Genomic DNA, 18,342 nt, shown 5'->3' with positions numbered 1-18,342 from the left:
AAAAAAAAAAGGAATAAAGATTCTATAAGGTGTAGGAACAAAAACTTCCAAATTGTTTTAAGAGTTTGTACATTATTGGCTTAAAATCTGACAAAGAGGACAAACATAAAACTACGAAAAATTATGTCACCGCAAAATTCCAAAATAGACTATTCAAACAGAACCTAACAGTTTATTAAGATTATTCTCATACACTGTATGAGGCTCACCCATGGAATGCAAAGGCAGTGCAATGTAAAAAAATCTGTATAATACACAATATTAACAGATTAAAGGGAGAAAACTACACACTGATGTTAATAACTTGAAAAATTATCTAATGAAGTTCAATTTCCATTCCCGATTAAAAATTACTTAGTAAACTAGGAAAAGATTGATACTTCTAACATGACAAAGAAGTAAATAGCTCAAATAAAAGACTGTATAACATGCTTACTACACTTTATACAGTAGAATCATTTTCAACACAATTACAAACATAACATGCAAGGGAAAGTATTATTTCTTTTATGCTATATTTACTGTAGAAGTATCAATTAAATAAGAAAAAAGAAATAACGAAAAATAGTGGGAAGGCAAAATACCACTTTTAAGTATGATTTTCAGACTAGAAAACCCAAGAGAATCACATGAAAGAAATTATTACAAATAAAAGAATGCAGTCAAGTGGTGGGTTACAAAATTCATTTCCAAAGCTAATAGCTTTTATATACATAAACGATAACCAGAAAATAGAATGTGAGAGGAAAAAAAATTCTAAAAGATAAAATACCTAGGTACAAAAAACCCCAAACACTTAACATGCACAGAACCTATTCAAATCTAAATAGGTACAAAAACTGAATTTCAGTAATGTAAGTAGAACATCCCATAATATAGGCTAAGAGAAGTTAGTATTATTAGTATTATAAAAGTAACAATATTCTCCAAATTAATCTATTAATTCAATGCTGTACTATTCTAACTTAGAAAATGTGAAGAGAGAACTATGGAGAAACTGAACAAAATGGTAGTCAAGTTCATTCGGGGAAAAAAAAAAAACCATGAGAAAAGCCAAAAAAGTTCTTCTGTGCAGGATGGCGTTTATAATGGGGGGCAAAGAACAGAGAGGGAGAAGTGTGATGAAAAGGACATCAGAACTTTGAAAACAACTATGAAGCTTTGATAATTAAGAGTTTAACATGTGAAAAGAAAATGGGCTGAGGAATTAAAGACAACCACATAAATAGGCCCACAAAAAAGAAACGAAAAATGTCTCCAGACATTGCCAAATGTCCCCTAGAGGGCAAAACGGCCCCTGGTTGAGACCACTGGTTTATGATAATGAAATTTCTAAATGGGGGTTGGGAGGGCAGTCATTATTAATTATTAAATGGTATTGGAATAATTGACAATTGGTCTGGTAAAACATATAGCTAGATCCATCTTTAATCCATTTGTAATTATTAAATTAATTTTTTAAGTTTACAAGCAATGAATGTATGTATATTTTATCCTGATAAGAGCCAAATATTACCGATCTCAATCCTAATCATCCCTCCCTCTCATTCCTCAGAGACAACCACTAATTCTAACTTGGAAGATATCCTTCTAGGAGCTTTTGTTAGGTATTATAAAATATATATGCGGAGAGGATTCAAGATTGGATAGAATGTAGAAGTCATACACCTGTCCTCTAGTGGCCGCACCAGAGTTATAACAAAACTACAGAGCAACCAGTACGCAGAGTCCTCAGAGGTCTGGCTGAACAGAAGCCCTACAACTACATCACCTCAAATTTGAGGGCACCTCAAATGGTAGGAGGGGTGGAGATGCAGAATGGCCTGTTCCCAGGATCGTGTATGGCAATGGAGAGTTGGGAGGGCTATCTTGGCTGCAGAGCCACCTCCCCCACCTAAGGAGCCAGAGGTCCTGGCCACACACTAGGCCTGGCCCAGGGTTCCAGTGGTGGGAAGAGAAGTCCCCACCCTCCAGCTGTGAAAACAGTGTAGACTGCAGCTGAGTGAGACAGAGGGCTACAGGAAGCAGAGACCTTCCTCTTAAAGGGCCCGGGCCTGGCTTTACTCACTGATGAACTCGCTCGCTCTGAGCTCCAGAGCTGCGGAAGTGGCTCAACGAGCGCCAGGGACATACGAGGAGGCACCGAGCTGTTGGGCTTTAGGGTGAAGGCTAGAGGGGTGGCTGGCTCTCAGACAGGTGCAGGCAGAAGCCACTGTTCCTCTGTTGAGCCCTCCCCACTCCTAGGCTGCACATGCAGGCGCCATCAACCTGGATAACAGAGATCGCTCCGCCCAGGGGATTCCCTGAGACTCCGCCTCTCCCAACTTGTGGGCCCACCCAAGTGGCTTCTAGTGATTTATTCCATACAAACAGGCTGTCTTGGCTCCTGCTGTGAACTTTCAGAAAATTTCTCAAAGGCTGACAAAACCCAAAGAAGCAGCATCTGGCCTCGGCGTGCCCTGTACCTCTTGCTGAGCAGCCCCAACCCCCGCACCAGTGGCAGCCGGCCTTGGTTTCTGACTTGGCCCCTCAAGGCACCTATAAGCCCAGCACAGGTGGCAGCCATATGTGGGGACTGCTTGGTGACTCTTACCAGGTGGTCCCAGAGGTGCACAAGCTGCACTGAACATGGCCTGCAGCTGGACCCCTCCCAGGTCTATGCACCACAATACACCTACTACATAAAGCCACTCTAGGACCAGGAGACTTAAGATACTCTACCTAATTAACAGAAATAGATACAGGGAGGCAGCCAAAATGGGGAGACCAAGAACCATGTCCCACATGAAAGAACAGAACAAAGCTCCAGAAAAAGAACTTCACCAAAATGCAGACAAGCAATATACCAGATGAAGAGTTCAAAACACTGGTTACAAGGATGCTCAAGAAACTTAAGAGAACAGTAGATGAACTCAGTGAGAACTTTAAAAAAGAGATAAAAAACAAAAATGGAGATGGAAAACATAATAGGAAGGAAGTCAGAAATGAGGAATACAATATCTGAGATGAAAAGTACACTAGAGGGAATCAGAGTGGATGAAACGAAGGGCTGAATCAGCAACACAGAAGATGCGGTAGCAGAGGACATCCAATCAGAATAGCAACAACAACAAAAAAGGAATCCAAAAAAATGAAGATAGTTTAAGACGCCTCTGAGATGTCAAGCATAACAACATTCATATCACAGGGGTACCAGAAGGAGGAGAGAGAGCAAGGAACTGAAAATCTATTTGAAGAAATAATGACAGAAAACTTCTCTAACCTGGTGAGGGAAATAGATATACAACCCTAGGAAGTTCGGAGACTTCCAAACAAGATGAACCCAAAGAGGCTCACACCAAGACACATCATAATTAAAATTCCAAAGGTTAAATTCAAAGAGAGAATCTTAAAAGCAGCAAGAGAAAAGCAATACATTACATACAAGGGAACATTCATAAGACTGTCAGCTGATTTCTCAACAGAAACCCTACAGGCCAGAAGGGCTTGGCATAAAATGTTCAAAATGATGAAAACCTAGGACCTACAACCAAGATTACTTTACCTAACAAAGCTATAATTTAGAATTGAAAGAAAAACAAGGAGCTTCACAGACAAGAAAAAGCTAAAGGAGTTCATCATCACCAAGCCAGTATTACAGAAAATGTTGGAGGGACTTAAAAAGAAAAAAATATGTATCAAAAGTCTAAACAAAGAATGGCGATAACTACCTATCTATCAATGAGTACTTCAAATGAAAAATAATTAAATGCTCCAATCAAAAGACAGGGTGGTTAAATGAATGAGAAAACGACCCTTACGTAAGCTGCCTGTAAGAGATTCACTTCAGATTAAAAGACACACAAAGATTTAGAAGTAATGGGATGGAAAAAGATATTTCATGATGGACCTAGAGGGTAGTGTGCTGAATTGAGTAGGTGAGAGGAAGACAAATGCCATATAATTGATTGCATGTCTATGTGGAATCTAAAGAAAAGACAAACAAAAAGGCAAATACAGAGAACATTTTGAGGGTTACCAGACAGAAGGGGGGTTGAGGAGTTGGTGAAAAATAGGGAAGAGATTAAAAAGTACAAATTGATAGTTATAAAATAGTCACGGAGATAGCAAGTATAGCATAAGGAATATAGCCAATAGAATTTTATTAACTATATATGGCGTTAGAGGAGCACTAGATTTATTGGGGCGATCACTTTATGAGTTAAATATAGGTGTCTAATGACTATGTTGTACACCTGAAACTAATATTGTATGTACTGTATGCCAACAAATGAAAAATAAAATTATTAAAAAATATATATGCACCTGTAGAAAATAACTTGATACGGAAAAATGCTCTGATTTAACCTAAAATATAAGAGGATTTTGTAAGTAGAATGCAAAATCCAGAAGTCATAAAGGACTGAGTTAGAATTTGTAAAAATCAAAAACTTTAAATAGGAAAAACTATCATAAAGTCGAAAAACAAACAAAATTTTTTTCCCATACGAAGGCTAATTTATTATACAAAAAATATAAATTATTAAGAAAATGATGATTAACTAAAGAACTGACAATTAAAAGAGAAAATTACAAATGGCAGCAATTACTCAAAGAAATGTAAATTTAAAAGACACTATTTTTTACTTATCATATTGTTAAAAAGTGTGATGATACCCTACAGTTAGTGAGGGTGTGAAGAGAAGGATCATTCCAATAGTTTTTGGAAGTTTTAAATGACTCAATGTCCTGGTAAACAACTGGCACATGTTCTTTGACCTTGGAATTCCAGCCCCAGTAATTTATCACGTGTATTAATACTCACAAAAGTTTGACCATATGAATATATAATAGCAAAACACTGCAAACAACCCAAATGTCCAGCAAATACAGATATTAAATAAAATATGGCATGTTCATACAAAGGGAATACCATGTAGTCAATGCAGACGAGGTAGATCTGACTGCCCCTCTCAAAGAGCTCCAAAATGCATTTGTTAAGAAAAGATGCAAATAATGTAAAAACCATGATTACTTCAGTGTTTAAAAAAAAAAAAAAAAGAAAGAAAAGAAAAAGAAAGATAGACTTAAGATAACCCTGTCTATTCAACTCTCACTAACTCAACCCAACTCTGGAATCAGTAGGTTCAACTGTAATTCTGAATGATTCTCTCCACTCTCTGAATTCGTTCTATTCAATAGGAATCAAAAAGGTTCAAACATCAAAGAGAAACTTGTACATGTATAAAAACAGAAATGTATATAATGTCTATGTACGTCTTTTTTTTCTGGAAGAAATCACAAAAAAACCTGGTAAGATGTAATTCACGTTTAAATGACAAGAAGGCTTTCACTTCTTTTGTGTTTCTGTATTATTCGAATTTCCTACCTTTATTCATTATTTTTTAGTATTTCTGAATTTTTTAAAATCTTAATCTTATCCACTTTTTAAAAAATGTCAACAGAATCCTGCAAAGGGAGACTAACAGCCCATTTTTAAGTCTTTGTACCTCTATGTATGTAAAAGCCAATTAATAATGGCTGTTAATTAAAACAAAAAAAGGAGAGGAAAGTAAAAAAAAAACCATCAAGTACAATTGTTTAAATAGTAAATTCTCAAAAAATTAAAAACTCTAAGACCACCTTCCAAGATTTCTTACTAGAAGAAGAAAGAAACTATATTTAGGAAATGAAAATAAAGTTGGTAAGTATTTGATAAGTATTAGATGAGACTATAAAAATCATAGAAATATTTCCTAAATGTTTATTTTTCACACCATATAGTTACATACTACTTACCCAGCTTGGAAAATCAGACCAAGTTGGAACTCGCTGACATAGGTCCCGGAGAATACGTATGATAATCACACAGGACTGCAGACCATTAGCTCTAGCCTTGAGAGCAACACAAAAACCAACTGAATTAATCTTAGAAATATTAAAAATATCCCTTGATGAAAAGAAGTTAAAATACCACTGTTCAATGGAAGCTCAGATAAAAACAGAACAAAAATAACCACACTTAAAATTGGATTCAATGAGCTGCCATTTACAGCAATATTTTATGCCAGGGTTAGTATTTAAAAGCTGGTATTTTAGGTCAAAGTAAACAGATTATACAAGAATAATATTTCTTGATCCCCTGTGGACCTTGACCTGTGTTCATTTAAATCAGTAAATTAAAAAAAAATCTGCCTACATTAGAAATAAAAGAAAAAGTAAAGAGCTAAAAAGTTTGTCTAGGGACTGAAAGGTTAAGGAAATCTGTTTGGTTTCCCTTCTGTGCCTTTGCATGACTGCAAAGTCACTAAACCAAACAGTTGCTTCCTCACCTTTCACTCCCTACACTTATAAACTTAGAGAAAGAGGGGGAAAAATCTTAAAACTATACACAAAGCTTTAAACACATATTCCATTATTTAAAGCAAAGTTAATCTGCAGCCTTATGGAACAAAATATAGATACACAAACATGTGATGTTCCTGAACAAGTCAACTTTAAATATAGCCACTAAAAATAAAAATAAAAAAACCCAAACTACAAAACACCCCCAAAACCTAAGTTTATTGTCAAATTAATAGTAACTGCAATATGCAGATCTTCAAACTCAGCTTTCTATGTTAACATATTTTCTGGAATTTAATTTAAAATAGTGTTGCTTGGGCAATCTTTTGCAATGTTTAAACACAGTTAAACATGTTGTACTGAACTACTCTCTCTCATAAGGCTACAATAAAAAAGTAAAATGATGTTCCGAACCTGGAACCACTTAGCGTGGCGTAGAGCAGCCAGAGCGTCAAGGCATTTTTGCCTGTCCAAGACGTCCGGTGGGTCTTTCACCATACCCGAGGTTACATCTAAAATGGATTGAATTGGCAAAATGCAGTGAGGAATGGGTGTTTGACCAGGTGAGCAAGACACTTCCTTAAAGTAGCATCAGTGTCACACGAGCCATTTGAGAGTAATCTGCATTTTTATGCATCCAGGGAATTATTTTTTAAAAATTTACATAATCCAATATGACAACCAAAAGAATTAAACTCAATTTAGGAATATAATATTTTTTGCAAATCTAAACCCTACCCACCAAAATAAAATCAAAAGGAAGGATTACTGGACACAGCGCACCAGCACAAAGATAACAAGACAAGAGGGAACACAAAAATCCACCATAATAAATGAGAATGTACAATAAACTATTGAGTTTGTTCAGTATTCTAAATAGTCATAGGTTATTCTGGGGCTAATATAGCAAAGAGTGATAAATATGAAATGACAATAGAGCAATAATCACAGAAAAAAACCAAAGAGCCAAAATTGGCATTTCTAAGAGTTCAATACTTTCTCTTCCATAAGTGGATTTTAGCTGTAAGGGAACATGAAATGCCCTTTATAATTCAGAGTTCCTATAAAGCGTTCCAAAGAATAACTGGAGAGAAACAGTGGGTAATGTACAAAAGGGCAGTTAGGAACTAGCATGGTTAACAGAACAAGTATAGAAATAGAAGAGATGCAATAAGCAGAATGCTTTGATGATAATATGTAGGGTCTAAGGTTATAATTACTAATTTCATTCAGATTATTGTTATTAAAACATAAATGAGCTAAAGAAAACTTGACAAGAAAATCCAAACCTGAACCAGGACAAGAGGTTAACAAGAGGTTCATAAAAGCAGTTGCAGGGCCAGCTTTATATTCCTCTAAATATATCTATAAAATGTATATAAATATAAAAGCAAATTTGCTCATCAAATATTCATAAGTAAACAATGATTAAGTCAATCTAATTCATAACTCTTGATGATTTTAACAGTATATTTTCCGAATACAGAGAAATTACATACTGGGCAACTAATCTATTGAATTAAACGGTCTTCTGCCTAAAGAGCATCAAAATTACGGGGGCATTTGGAATAAAATTTATTAAATCCCTGAGGGCACCAAATCAATGAGGAAGAAAGAAGAAATGTATATGATAAAGGTAAAAGTTAAACATGATTTTACTTTAAGAGTACTACTGGGCAAGTACTTGACTATACATTTTATATGAGCATTCAGAAATCTTAAGGGATCCTTAACCCTATTTTCAGTAGATAACATATAAAAAAGCATATTTTAAAGTAATAAAGAATTTCATCCTGTCTGGGCTTTCTTTTGTTAGTTCTTACTCCTCAAATATTCAGATGGCACAGATTTTTCAGAAGACATATTAGAAGGGAGATTTACAAATAATCAAAGTTAATATTATGTGGTTTTCTGAGAATGAACACTAAGAGGAATCTGGGTACTAAAAAGAAACTACTGAGACAAAAATACTAGTAATTTTTAAAGATAATCTCAAAACCTGTACAACCAACTACTAAATCCAGAAATATAGTGAACATAAGAAATGGGCTATTCTGAGATAAGAAAAAGGAACACAGGAAAGCACAGTTAACTAAGGAAGTAAAAAAGAAAGGGGTGGGGGGAAACACTCCTCAAAGCAGGGTTAAGAACATGCTTAAGGACTCTCTGAGTCCCTATTTATTTACTTTATTTGCTAAAGCTAGAATGCAAATAGGTGACAATGTGCAATCTCTTTCTAAAGTTTCTGAATTTCTAATGTTAATTCAGAATGTTGTGATTTCCAACAAAATGTAAGAAAAAAACTTTTTGCACACAAACTTCATAACTTTGGACATTTCAATAATACAACTTCAAAGATGCCAAGACACCTATTGCAATTTAAAAATAAATTAAGAGTTATACATAGAAAATTGTTAAATTTAGAGTGTGGATTTTTGCACCCATTATGTATTTCAAGTGGATTAACCCCTTAGACGTATTGTACTAAAATCACACTTGTTGCCTAATACCCAGTTAAAACAAAACAAAAATCAGTTAATTTATTAAAAAAATAAAAGCAAATTCTTACCCTACGTGAATGTATTTCATAAATTTAAGGGGTTAATCACCAGTTAGAAGACATGCTGTGTCCACACTATTTTATGATTAAAAGTTAATGGGAATATATTAATTTAAATTAACATGGTTATGTAAAATATATAATCCACCCAACCATTTAAAAACTAGTGTGAACACTGCTCAATTCTAGAAGAGACAAAGACAAAACAAACAGAACAGTCACACAAAAGACAATAAATGCCAGGCTCTGCATCCAAAATCCCTTCTTAATCAAATGGCAGGTGTGACACTGAGCTTTTGAAAACCTTGGTCAAAAATCCTTCCGATGTCTTGGCAGCAACCCCTGACAGGAATCAATCCCCTCTGCTAGAAGGCTTTGGACCGGGCCTGATAAGCTACAGGTGGAAAAAAACACACACAATACTTGACTTGCTGCAGAAAACACTCTGTAGCAAGGGTTAGAGCATTTTGAACATTTCAAGCTTCAAGTCAATTAAATGTTTACTTAATATTTAACTGTCAAACACAGTACCATAAAATAGATCTGTCATGCGTTTAACAGTTATTTGGGCAATTTAATCACTTCCTTTAAATCATTTTGATATTAAATAGGACCATTACGCATGGAAGAGGCTACCACACTATGCGCAAGTCTCGCAATTTACAATTGCTCTTCCGGCAAAGCCTTCCTTACCCCCTGTACTAACTCCCCAAAGCAAGCTATAGGCTTTAAATGATTTTAAGACACAGAGCACTGGGAGCTGCAGTGAGAAAGAATACATACCGTTATTCTGCAGCAAGAAAGAAGCAATCTTCATAATGAAGCTACGGACATGGTTTACTGCAGTTATCTGCAGCAAGGAACTATCAATGTTTCTACACTTTTTGCACATCTAACTTTTCAGCTCAGTGTCTTGAAGTAAAATCTTCCAATTTTGGACTGATCATTTTTCTCACCATAATATTTATGAAATTCAGAACATTAATTCTAAATCAAGTCTGGGTCAGACAAAAATATAATTTTGTTTCCTTTAGAAGGGATAGGTTATCAAATACTCTACTACAAATATGATACAATTAACTAGACTTTTGCAACATAATAAAATGACTTGATACTGCATAAATTAAACTAAGCTTAAATACAAATGGATAAAATATGCTCTGAAATAGTTAAATGCTTATACAGATATAATTTCATCCTAAGTACAGCAATTTTACTTATAATATATATTAGAAGATTTCTTTTTCAAATCCTAAGATCAATATGCTGCATATGAATTGACCGCATTGACTCGGGAGCTGTTTTTCCAGTAATATCCACCACTAGACCTTAAGTGGAAACTCATGTTCATATAAAAGATCCTTTACAAATATCCCATTTATTTTTAAGATGCAAAGCTTATACAACATACAAGTCCTGATATGATGTAGATATAAAGTATGCAAAATTAGACATGCCTCCTAATGACCATATTTGTGAATAAAATATTCTTTTCCTGGGTTTTAGAAAGCCCAGTGCCTTAAAAATTGCTTTGCTATATGAGAAATCAAATTTAAAGTGACAGTAATTGAGAGCCTACTGTAGCTATTTTAGACAAATTTTAATATTCAATATATAAAATTCTTTTCTTCTTTACATCTATCACAAAGAAATATTAGTGTAGATTATAACTCCATAATCAACAAGTTATGTACAAAAACAACATGAAAGGAAACAAAGTAAATTTTATCTGACCCATAAAACAACAGAACCAACATTCGGCAGACACTGACCATGCTTTTTGGCTTAAAAGCTTTTGAAGCTTTGAAAATGTTACAGAATAGTCCCTAAAGCAACATTGCTGGCACCAGCAGGATTTCATATTCTACAATTGTAAAGTAAGTTTAAAAACCCTGAGTTATACTATAACTCACAACTACACCTACACCATGTATTTTTCAATATCTCTAGTATAATATTGGGTTCAAAAGCCCAAATCTACGTGCATTAATTAGGATGCTCTCCATTTATAAAAGCGCTCCAAACCAAAGAGCAACCTCAGAGAACTAGAAATATTTACTACAAGTCAAGCCAAATCCATGCATGATTACACATATAACGATACCTCTTAAAAGTAACATGAGTATTTAACCAATTTTATTTCTGAAACTCTCGTCTTTTTATAAGACAAGAACTTCTTAATGGAAGTTAAATTTGTGGCCCCTTACTAGCAACATTTAATTTTTTTCATGTGTCAACTATGCCAGTAAGAATTATTTTGACTTTTTTTCCAGAAATCTGAGGTTAGCAAGAAAAGAAAAAAAAAAAATCAAGAAAATCAATAATACCATGAGTGTTTTATATAAAAATACATTACTAAAAAGAGCATTTACTTGCTGGGAAATGATCTAAAGCAAAACTGTTTGCTACGTAAGTCAAGTCTACCAAATTCATATGTAATGCCAGCATGTTGCCTTCTAGGGCTTAATGCCATCTTAAAGAGTAGATAAGTGAAAAAAAAAAAGTTAATAGAAAGAAAGGTAGAATGTTTAATGGCTTTCCAACCTCCTTCCCTCATGTTCTCTTCTCGAATAATTGGAGATGTCAGGGTGATAGTGACTTGCATTTTGGGTTCCACACACGAATTCAAAATTATTGCCGCTTCGGACACAGCACACTTTATGTCATACTTCTCGGGACTTATAACCTACATAAGGAAGAGCACAAGAAATTTAGTTGGACCTTTTACATTATCAGACAAGGCAGTTTCATTATGGCTCTTTCATTTTTCTCACTACTTTAATGCAAATATCATTAAACTCTTGTTCCACTTTCTTTTCAGAATTCTTTGAATTCTCCTAAACCCATTTCTAGAAAATGGGGAGAGTAATTCTATCTAATCTATAGGACTGTTGGAGGATTAAGTGAATTAATTATAAAAAGCAATTAAAACAGTACCTATAGTACATAGGAAACACAATATAAATGTTAACTATGACAACGATGATGATGAAGAATTCTATTTCTCTTGCTTAGCCACTTGTACAATTAAATATGACTGATCTGGAAAAAATATTCTGCTTTTACCTTAATTACCTGTTAACTACTTAGTTAAGATATAATATTTCCTGCCTTGTAGTTTTACTAAGCACCACAATTAGGATCAAGGTGTTTCTTACAATTCTTTCAAAGACCTCAAACTTCTTCTGTCTCCTCATTGTCCTAGCTGTTTCAAAGGAGTAAGAAGTAGACACATAATGCCAATTCTGCTGGCTTCTAATACTTAAAAAGACTCACCCACAGCAAGAAACTTATTTGGAACAATGGTAACATAAAGCAAACAACAGTAAGTGCCAGAGTTGTCAGAGCTTAAGTTCAATAATGTGCTTCCTTATCCCTTTTGTTATTAGTTGGTGTGCTGTGGTCAGGTACTATTCTGACTCATTACTACAGAATACACACTACCAGTGACATGTCAATTCTTGGATTTAGAATGCCTAATTAAACTGCGAGAGATTTTATCTTAAATCTCAGTCAGAGTTTCTGACAAGCTAATTTGTAAAAGCTTTTAAAATTCAAATTTAAGAAAAATTGCTTTTGTAGGACCAAAAGGGGATATTTTATTAATTGTGCATTGTCATGATTTGCTAACTGGACACTGGAGAAGCAATTCCTATTGTTATAAGATATAGAAAATTGAAAATAATCAGAATAAACCCAGGGAAATTTGAACCAGAAAGACTATATTTTAGTAAGTATACTTTATTAAAAACATGTATTCAAGCAAATAGACAAAAGGTTCACAAATTTAAAAAATTTATGCTTGTTTTATTAAAAAAAAAATCACTTTCTGTTCTGAACAAACTGTCTTCTTGCTGATGATTCAAATCTTGTAAAAGGACAGAAAGAGGACATGCAATTTTACATTTTAATTAGCAAGATGGCTTCATGCCAAATACAAGCACTATAAAACCTAAAAAGACAAAACAGAAAATAGCTCTACCAATTTGCACAACCAAGAAAAAACTCAATAAGCAAAGTCAAGCCAAAAATTTAAAGGCTGGCTTAGGTTTAAAATGAAGTGCAGTTAGTCCTGCCAAAAACTTTGAACCAGACAAGGGGTAAAATGAATATTTCCATAATACTTACAGCAAGTTGTTTGGGTAGATTTTCTGCAATACGGCTTAATAATGTCTTGGAAGGTTTCTCTGAGCACAGCAAAACAAGGTTGACATTTCTATCTCCTCGGAGCAGTAATCCTTTTGCCAATACTCCCACTCGCAAAACTCCTTTTAAAGCTCTGCAGTAAAATCAAATCAAATTATGACATTTCTCTTCTTAACCAGAACCACGATAATCTCTAAACACAATAGCAAATTAAATAACTCTCATATTACTAAATTTTTCATCAATTACAGTATAAAACATTCAAAATTTTACAATTAACCTTCCTTTATATAGGAAATGTAGATAAATTAATCAATTAAGAGCTAAGTTCTCATAGGGACAAGAAAAAAGCAAAAAAACATTGTCACATATTACAAATCAGAATCAGTGCCATTCCTAATACAAAAAATTTTCCAAATAAAGGGATCAAGAAAAGTTATAGATTACAATGTAAAACTTATGAAAGATACTACTAAAGCTTGGGCTTCATGGTCAATGTATTAAGGAAAAAGAAGTCACTGCAATGAAGACTGAACATGGGATAGTTGCAACAAATAAATAAAAACTGAATAGCAACTGAATGCAATTAGAAGACTGCAAAGGCAGCTTTGAAAACAGACAAAATAGTTTTATATAAATTTAAATAAAGCAGTTGAATACATTATATATCTAATACAAGCATGATAAGACATGTAGACTCACAGAAGAGGGTTTTCAGTCTTTATAACTTTTACTGCCAAGTTTAAGAAGTCCATGTAAGGAAAAGCAAAAATGTATTATGTATATAACTGAAAACAAACATACCTGTCTTTACCTCCCTCTTTCTTATCATCTCCCTCTTTGCTCTTGCTCTTCTCATGTTCAGACAAACTATCTGAAACAAGTTTTAAAGCACGCTCAGTGATGGAAACGATTTTCTGAACTGCCTGTAATTCCTCTTCAGTTGGATAAATGGTTGCATGTTTTGTCATCACATAACGGTCATCTGATGAGTCAGGACGACGTAAGGGCTAGAGAAAAAAATGTTACGTCATTTAAAAAAGTTTCCTGAGCAAAAGAGTAAACTATTATTTCTTAAATATACATATTTTTGTCATATCTTTTTAATAACGAACAATTATGCAAAATGTCCCTTTAAAACTATCTTCTCTTTTGCTGTTTCAATAAAAAGAAAAATGCAAACTATGGCAAATTATACTACCAAGGGTGTGTATGTATGTGTCTATATATATATTTTGCCTTAAAACAAGTAAAATTATAATATGCATCATCAAAAGTTATTAAAATACTTTTTCAAACTCTAAAAAGCAGTGATTCTGAAACTTTTTTTGCTTTTCAATAAAAATGTTTTATGTTCTGTGTAAAGACAAATGAGAAACAAAATAGGTTAAAAAAGAGAAATTTGCTGTTTTCTAAGTGCTCTCTTAAAAAACCAAACAAATATCCTCTTGTTATCTCGCAGTCTAAACTTCTATGAAATGTTCTCACACCCAAAGGTGTCTCTTCTTTTACCCAGCTTCCACAGAACACAAACTCTAAGATGCAGACCTTTCCTACAGTTTTCCTAATTTATCAACTGTGGTGCAAATCTTGAACTATTTACTTATTACACCTGATCCTAGTAGTAGGTTTTAGATAGTCAGGATCTGAAGGAAAAGATACGAAACCACTGGCAATGGAATTATAAGAAGCTCTACTCCCATTGAACTTATATTTAAAAGAAAGAAAGACTCATGGAAACTCTATGAAGTCCTTATACATAAAGACAAGAGCTAAAACACCTGTAATAATAGAAGGAAAAATTCTAAATCAAATTAAAGTTATATTGAGATTGCGAGGTTACTAAATCTTAGTCCCCCAAACTGTTATCTTCTAATTCTTAACCAGGCTTACACTTTTGCCCCATTATAAACAAAGTGAACACTCACTGCAGGTCCCTGCGGCTGAGGAGGCATGCCTGGTCGGACTCCCAGAAGTCCTAATGGACCTGGGGGACCATGAGGATAGCCACCATCAGGCATTCGGCGGCGATCATCCCAATGATGCTGTTCTTCCTCCATTCTTCTCCAGTACATGTCCTCTTCGTAACGTCTGAAACACAAAGAATGACATTACAAGCCTGTAAGAAAAATACAGCCCAAGAACTTACGTCAATAACATAAAAAACATTGTTAAAAAAAGCCCCAAATCAGCCTAATACCTTTTTTTCCTCCTACATCTGATTTCCTTTATTGTTTTCATCCATAAGTAAATGGAAGTGAATACAAGTAAAAAGAGAAGGTGAGAATACAAAGAGAAAAGCAACCCAAAATTTCACAGTTTGAGGTCTAAGTTGAAATAACAAGCATCCAAAACCTGAGTTCCTTCCAATATCTCCCTCTTTAAGGGAGAGATTAACTTAAATGCCCTAAAGTGGCCAGAGTGATGATGTGTGTGAGTGGAATACCCAAAGCACATTAATTTAGAAATTTCTTCATGTCTCCAAAGAAATGTGCTCTTTTTCTCTTTAAAGAAAACCTCTTACAACTACCTTTAATTTCTCCTTTTACGATATAGGCAGGGACAAAGACATTTTTTCTACTATGAGAACAACAGTGCAAGACTAATGGCAACTTACATTCTGTCTCATCTTGGCAACATATTAAGGGTGATGGAGACTACAGTAAAGTAGAAAGTATGAGAACAGCTGTGACTTAGCTCCTATTAATTACTACCATAAGGTTGTTATCTGAAGGTCATCAGGATTTTAATGTTTTTAAATGTCTTTAATGTTGGTTTTTAAATGCTGGTTCAAATTTTAAAATGCCATGTATACCAAATAAAACACCCATGGGCTGAACTTGGACTGGTATGTAGCCTCTGCTTTAATGGCCAACATTTTCAGAATTTAACTTTTCACCATCTCACACTCTGTTCTATCCTCACTTTTAGCTTCAAACTAGGATACCAATAACTCCCAAGTGAAATCATATCTCTAAAGCAAATTTTTATAGCAGTAAGGTTTTACTAGACAAATGTGTTCACTACAAAATCTAAGAAGTATGCTTCTTAAGCAGCACTGCAGAAACTACCCATTATGTCAGGTTGGGAATAAGTAGTGCTTTTTAGGTCATCCAATTCAGGACTTTAGGAGAAGCACAGAACAATATTTCTATGTTGTTTAGGCCTTGAGAGAAAATGAATTAAAATACCTTGAAGGCTCTGGGAAACCACATTCATACCAGTTTCAAATAGTTTACTGTTATTACTAAAGATGTTTAAAAGTTAAATAAAGGCATTGTTCACCAATTCACATTCAGTGCCTACTACTTCCTGGCAAATGGTAAGTACTTAATAAATATTTGCTTATTGGAGAAAAAAAACTGCACAGTCTAGGTATAGAGAATTTCCAACGTACCACAAAGGCAGAAATTTCATAAAGAATGTGACTAACAGATTTTCATACATTTAAAAAAATTGATACATAAATAACAGCAAAAACTGTTTAGAAGTAACGCATTAATAATGGCTTAATAGCTACAACATAAGAAGTGTTCTGTATCTGCATGAATCAACAACACCTAAGTAAAAACAGGCAATTTAAAATGAAAGAAATATAAGTGGTCGGGCATGAAATAAAAACTCAGTTTGCTAGTCATATAAACAAAAATGGCTTTCATGTTTCACTCTTTTATTGGTAGAGATTTTAATAAGTTACAGCAGTGGTTCTCAAAGTGTGGTCCAGGGACCTCGGATGGTACCTGAGACCCCTTCCGGGGATCCATGACATCGAAATTACTTCCACGATATCAATTTTCCATTCTCTTTCTCTCATGAGCATACAATGGAGATTGAGGCAAAATGTGGTTATCATAACATACTGAACATAGAAACAGATATGTGAACTATGCTGCCTTCTCTTAAGCCAGACATTAAAGAAATTTGCAAAAATGTTAAAACGATGTCATTCTTACAGAAAGTTAAAGTTAATTTTTAGCATGTTATATCTATTAAATATATTACGTTTAACTACATTTTAAGTTAAAATGTCATTTTAAAATGAATGAAAAAATATTTAAACTTCTCAGTTTTAATTTCTAATACAGCAAATCTTAACAGTTATAATCTACATAAACAAAAGCTCTTAAAAGTTTTCAAAATGGAAATCAAACACTTCCATTTTGGGGTTATTAGCAACTAATCATGATTTATAGCCTCAAGGATAGCCCATGTAGTCATAATAGGAAAATACTGGAAACAATCTACATATCTAACAACATGGAACTAGTTATAAAGAATATTTTACCTCTGCACAAGAGAATAAATACTATGCTCCCATAAAAAAAAAAAAATCCTGGCTTAATTTTAAGATATGTAAATGAAAAAAAGTGGGTTATAAAGTATGTGTACATTATGCTTCTGTTCATATTTTTTGAAATTATGTTTTAAAACTGGTATGCAAATATTCATAGGAGCAGCATTTGTGATAGCAGTATCTATGATAGCCCCAAAGCAGAAATAACACAAATGTCCATCAACTGATGAATGAACAAAATGTGGTACATCTATAATAGAATATTATTCAGCCATAAAAAGGAATAAAGTACTGATAAATACAATAACATGCATGAACCTTGAAAAAATGCCAAGTGAAAGTAGCCAGACACAAAAGACCACATATTGTATGATTCCATTTATATGAAATCTCTTGAATAGGCAAATCTACAGAGACAGAAAGTATATTAATAGTTGCCTTGGGGTAGAGGGAAGGGTTGGAGAAAAAATGGAGGCAATGATTGCTAATGGGTTCGTGGTTTCTTTTAGGGGTGATGAAAATGTTCTAAAATTGATTATGGTGATGCTGTACAACTTCTATGAATGTGAATTGTACAATTTGAACATCTGTCAGTTATTATCAATAAAACTGAACATATCTCTGGAAATTATGTTTTCTCATTTCTCCTTCCTTACAGCCTATAAAATTTCTATAATGAAGTTTCTTTTTATAAAAACACACTAAGATGTCTAGAATCTACCAAATCTTATACTTGGAATATTTTTATCATGGAACCAAATGTTCTATTTTGCTGTTTTAAACTGAGGCATTTATTTATAATATTAAATTATTTCTCCATATAATTAACACATATAAAACACCACTTAACCACATAATGCCTAATACCAAAGCCATGATCAAATACCAGAACACCCAATAACTTAATTTAATGCATTTCTTTTCTAGACCTGGGATCTTCTGAAAAGCGAATATTAAAACTACATTTTATAAATCTGGACTGCTTTGAATAGAAGATGCATACTCACAATAGCTAATT

The 18,342-nt window shown here is 33.8% G+C and overlaps 1 protein-coding gene across 2 annotated transcripts in view; it reads right to left on the bottom strand.

Annotated features, from left to right (window-relative positions):
- Positions 1–18,342, bottom strand: part of ZFR (zinc finger RNA binding protein) — a 67,235-nt gene that overhangs the window by 12,576 nt on the left and 36,317 nt on the right. The window contains exons 12-17 of one of the 2 annotated variants that reach the window (XM_006907109.3): positions 14,959–15,121; positions 13,835–14,040; positions 13,013–13,163; positions 11,429–11,570; positions 6,739–6,836; positions 5,779–5,874 (exon numbers count right to left, since the gene is read on the bottom strand). In XM_006907109.3, coding sequence (XP_006907171.1) covers positions 5,779–5,874; positions 6,739–6,836; positions 11,429–11,570; positions 13,013–13,163; positions 13,835–14,040; positions 14,959–15,121 — 856 coding nt within the window. Of the gene's footprint in view, positions 1–5,778; positions 5,875–6,738; positions 6,837–11,428; positions 11,571–13,012; positions 13,164–13,834; positions 14,041–14,958; positions 15,122–18,342 lie in introns of those variants that run through there. The other variant, XM_015585730.2, reaches the window with a different exon arrangement.

This window comes from Pteropus alecto, unplaced genomic scaffold (assembly GCF_000325575.1).
Source record: "Pteropus alecto unplaced genomic scaffold, ASM32557v1 scaffold152, whole genome shotgun sequence".
Classification (NCBI taxonomy): domain Eukaryota; kingdom Metazoa; phylum Chordata; class Mammalia; order Chiroptera; family Pteropodidae; genus Pteropus; species Pteropus alecto.
This window is presented reverse-complemented; position numbering and strand designations above follow the sequence as displayed.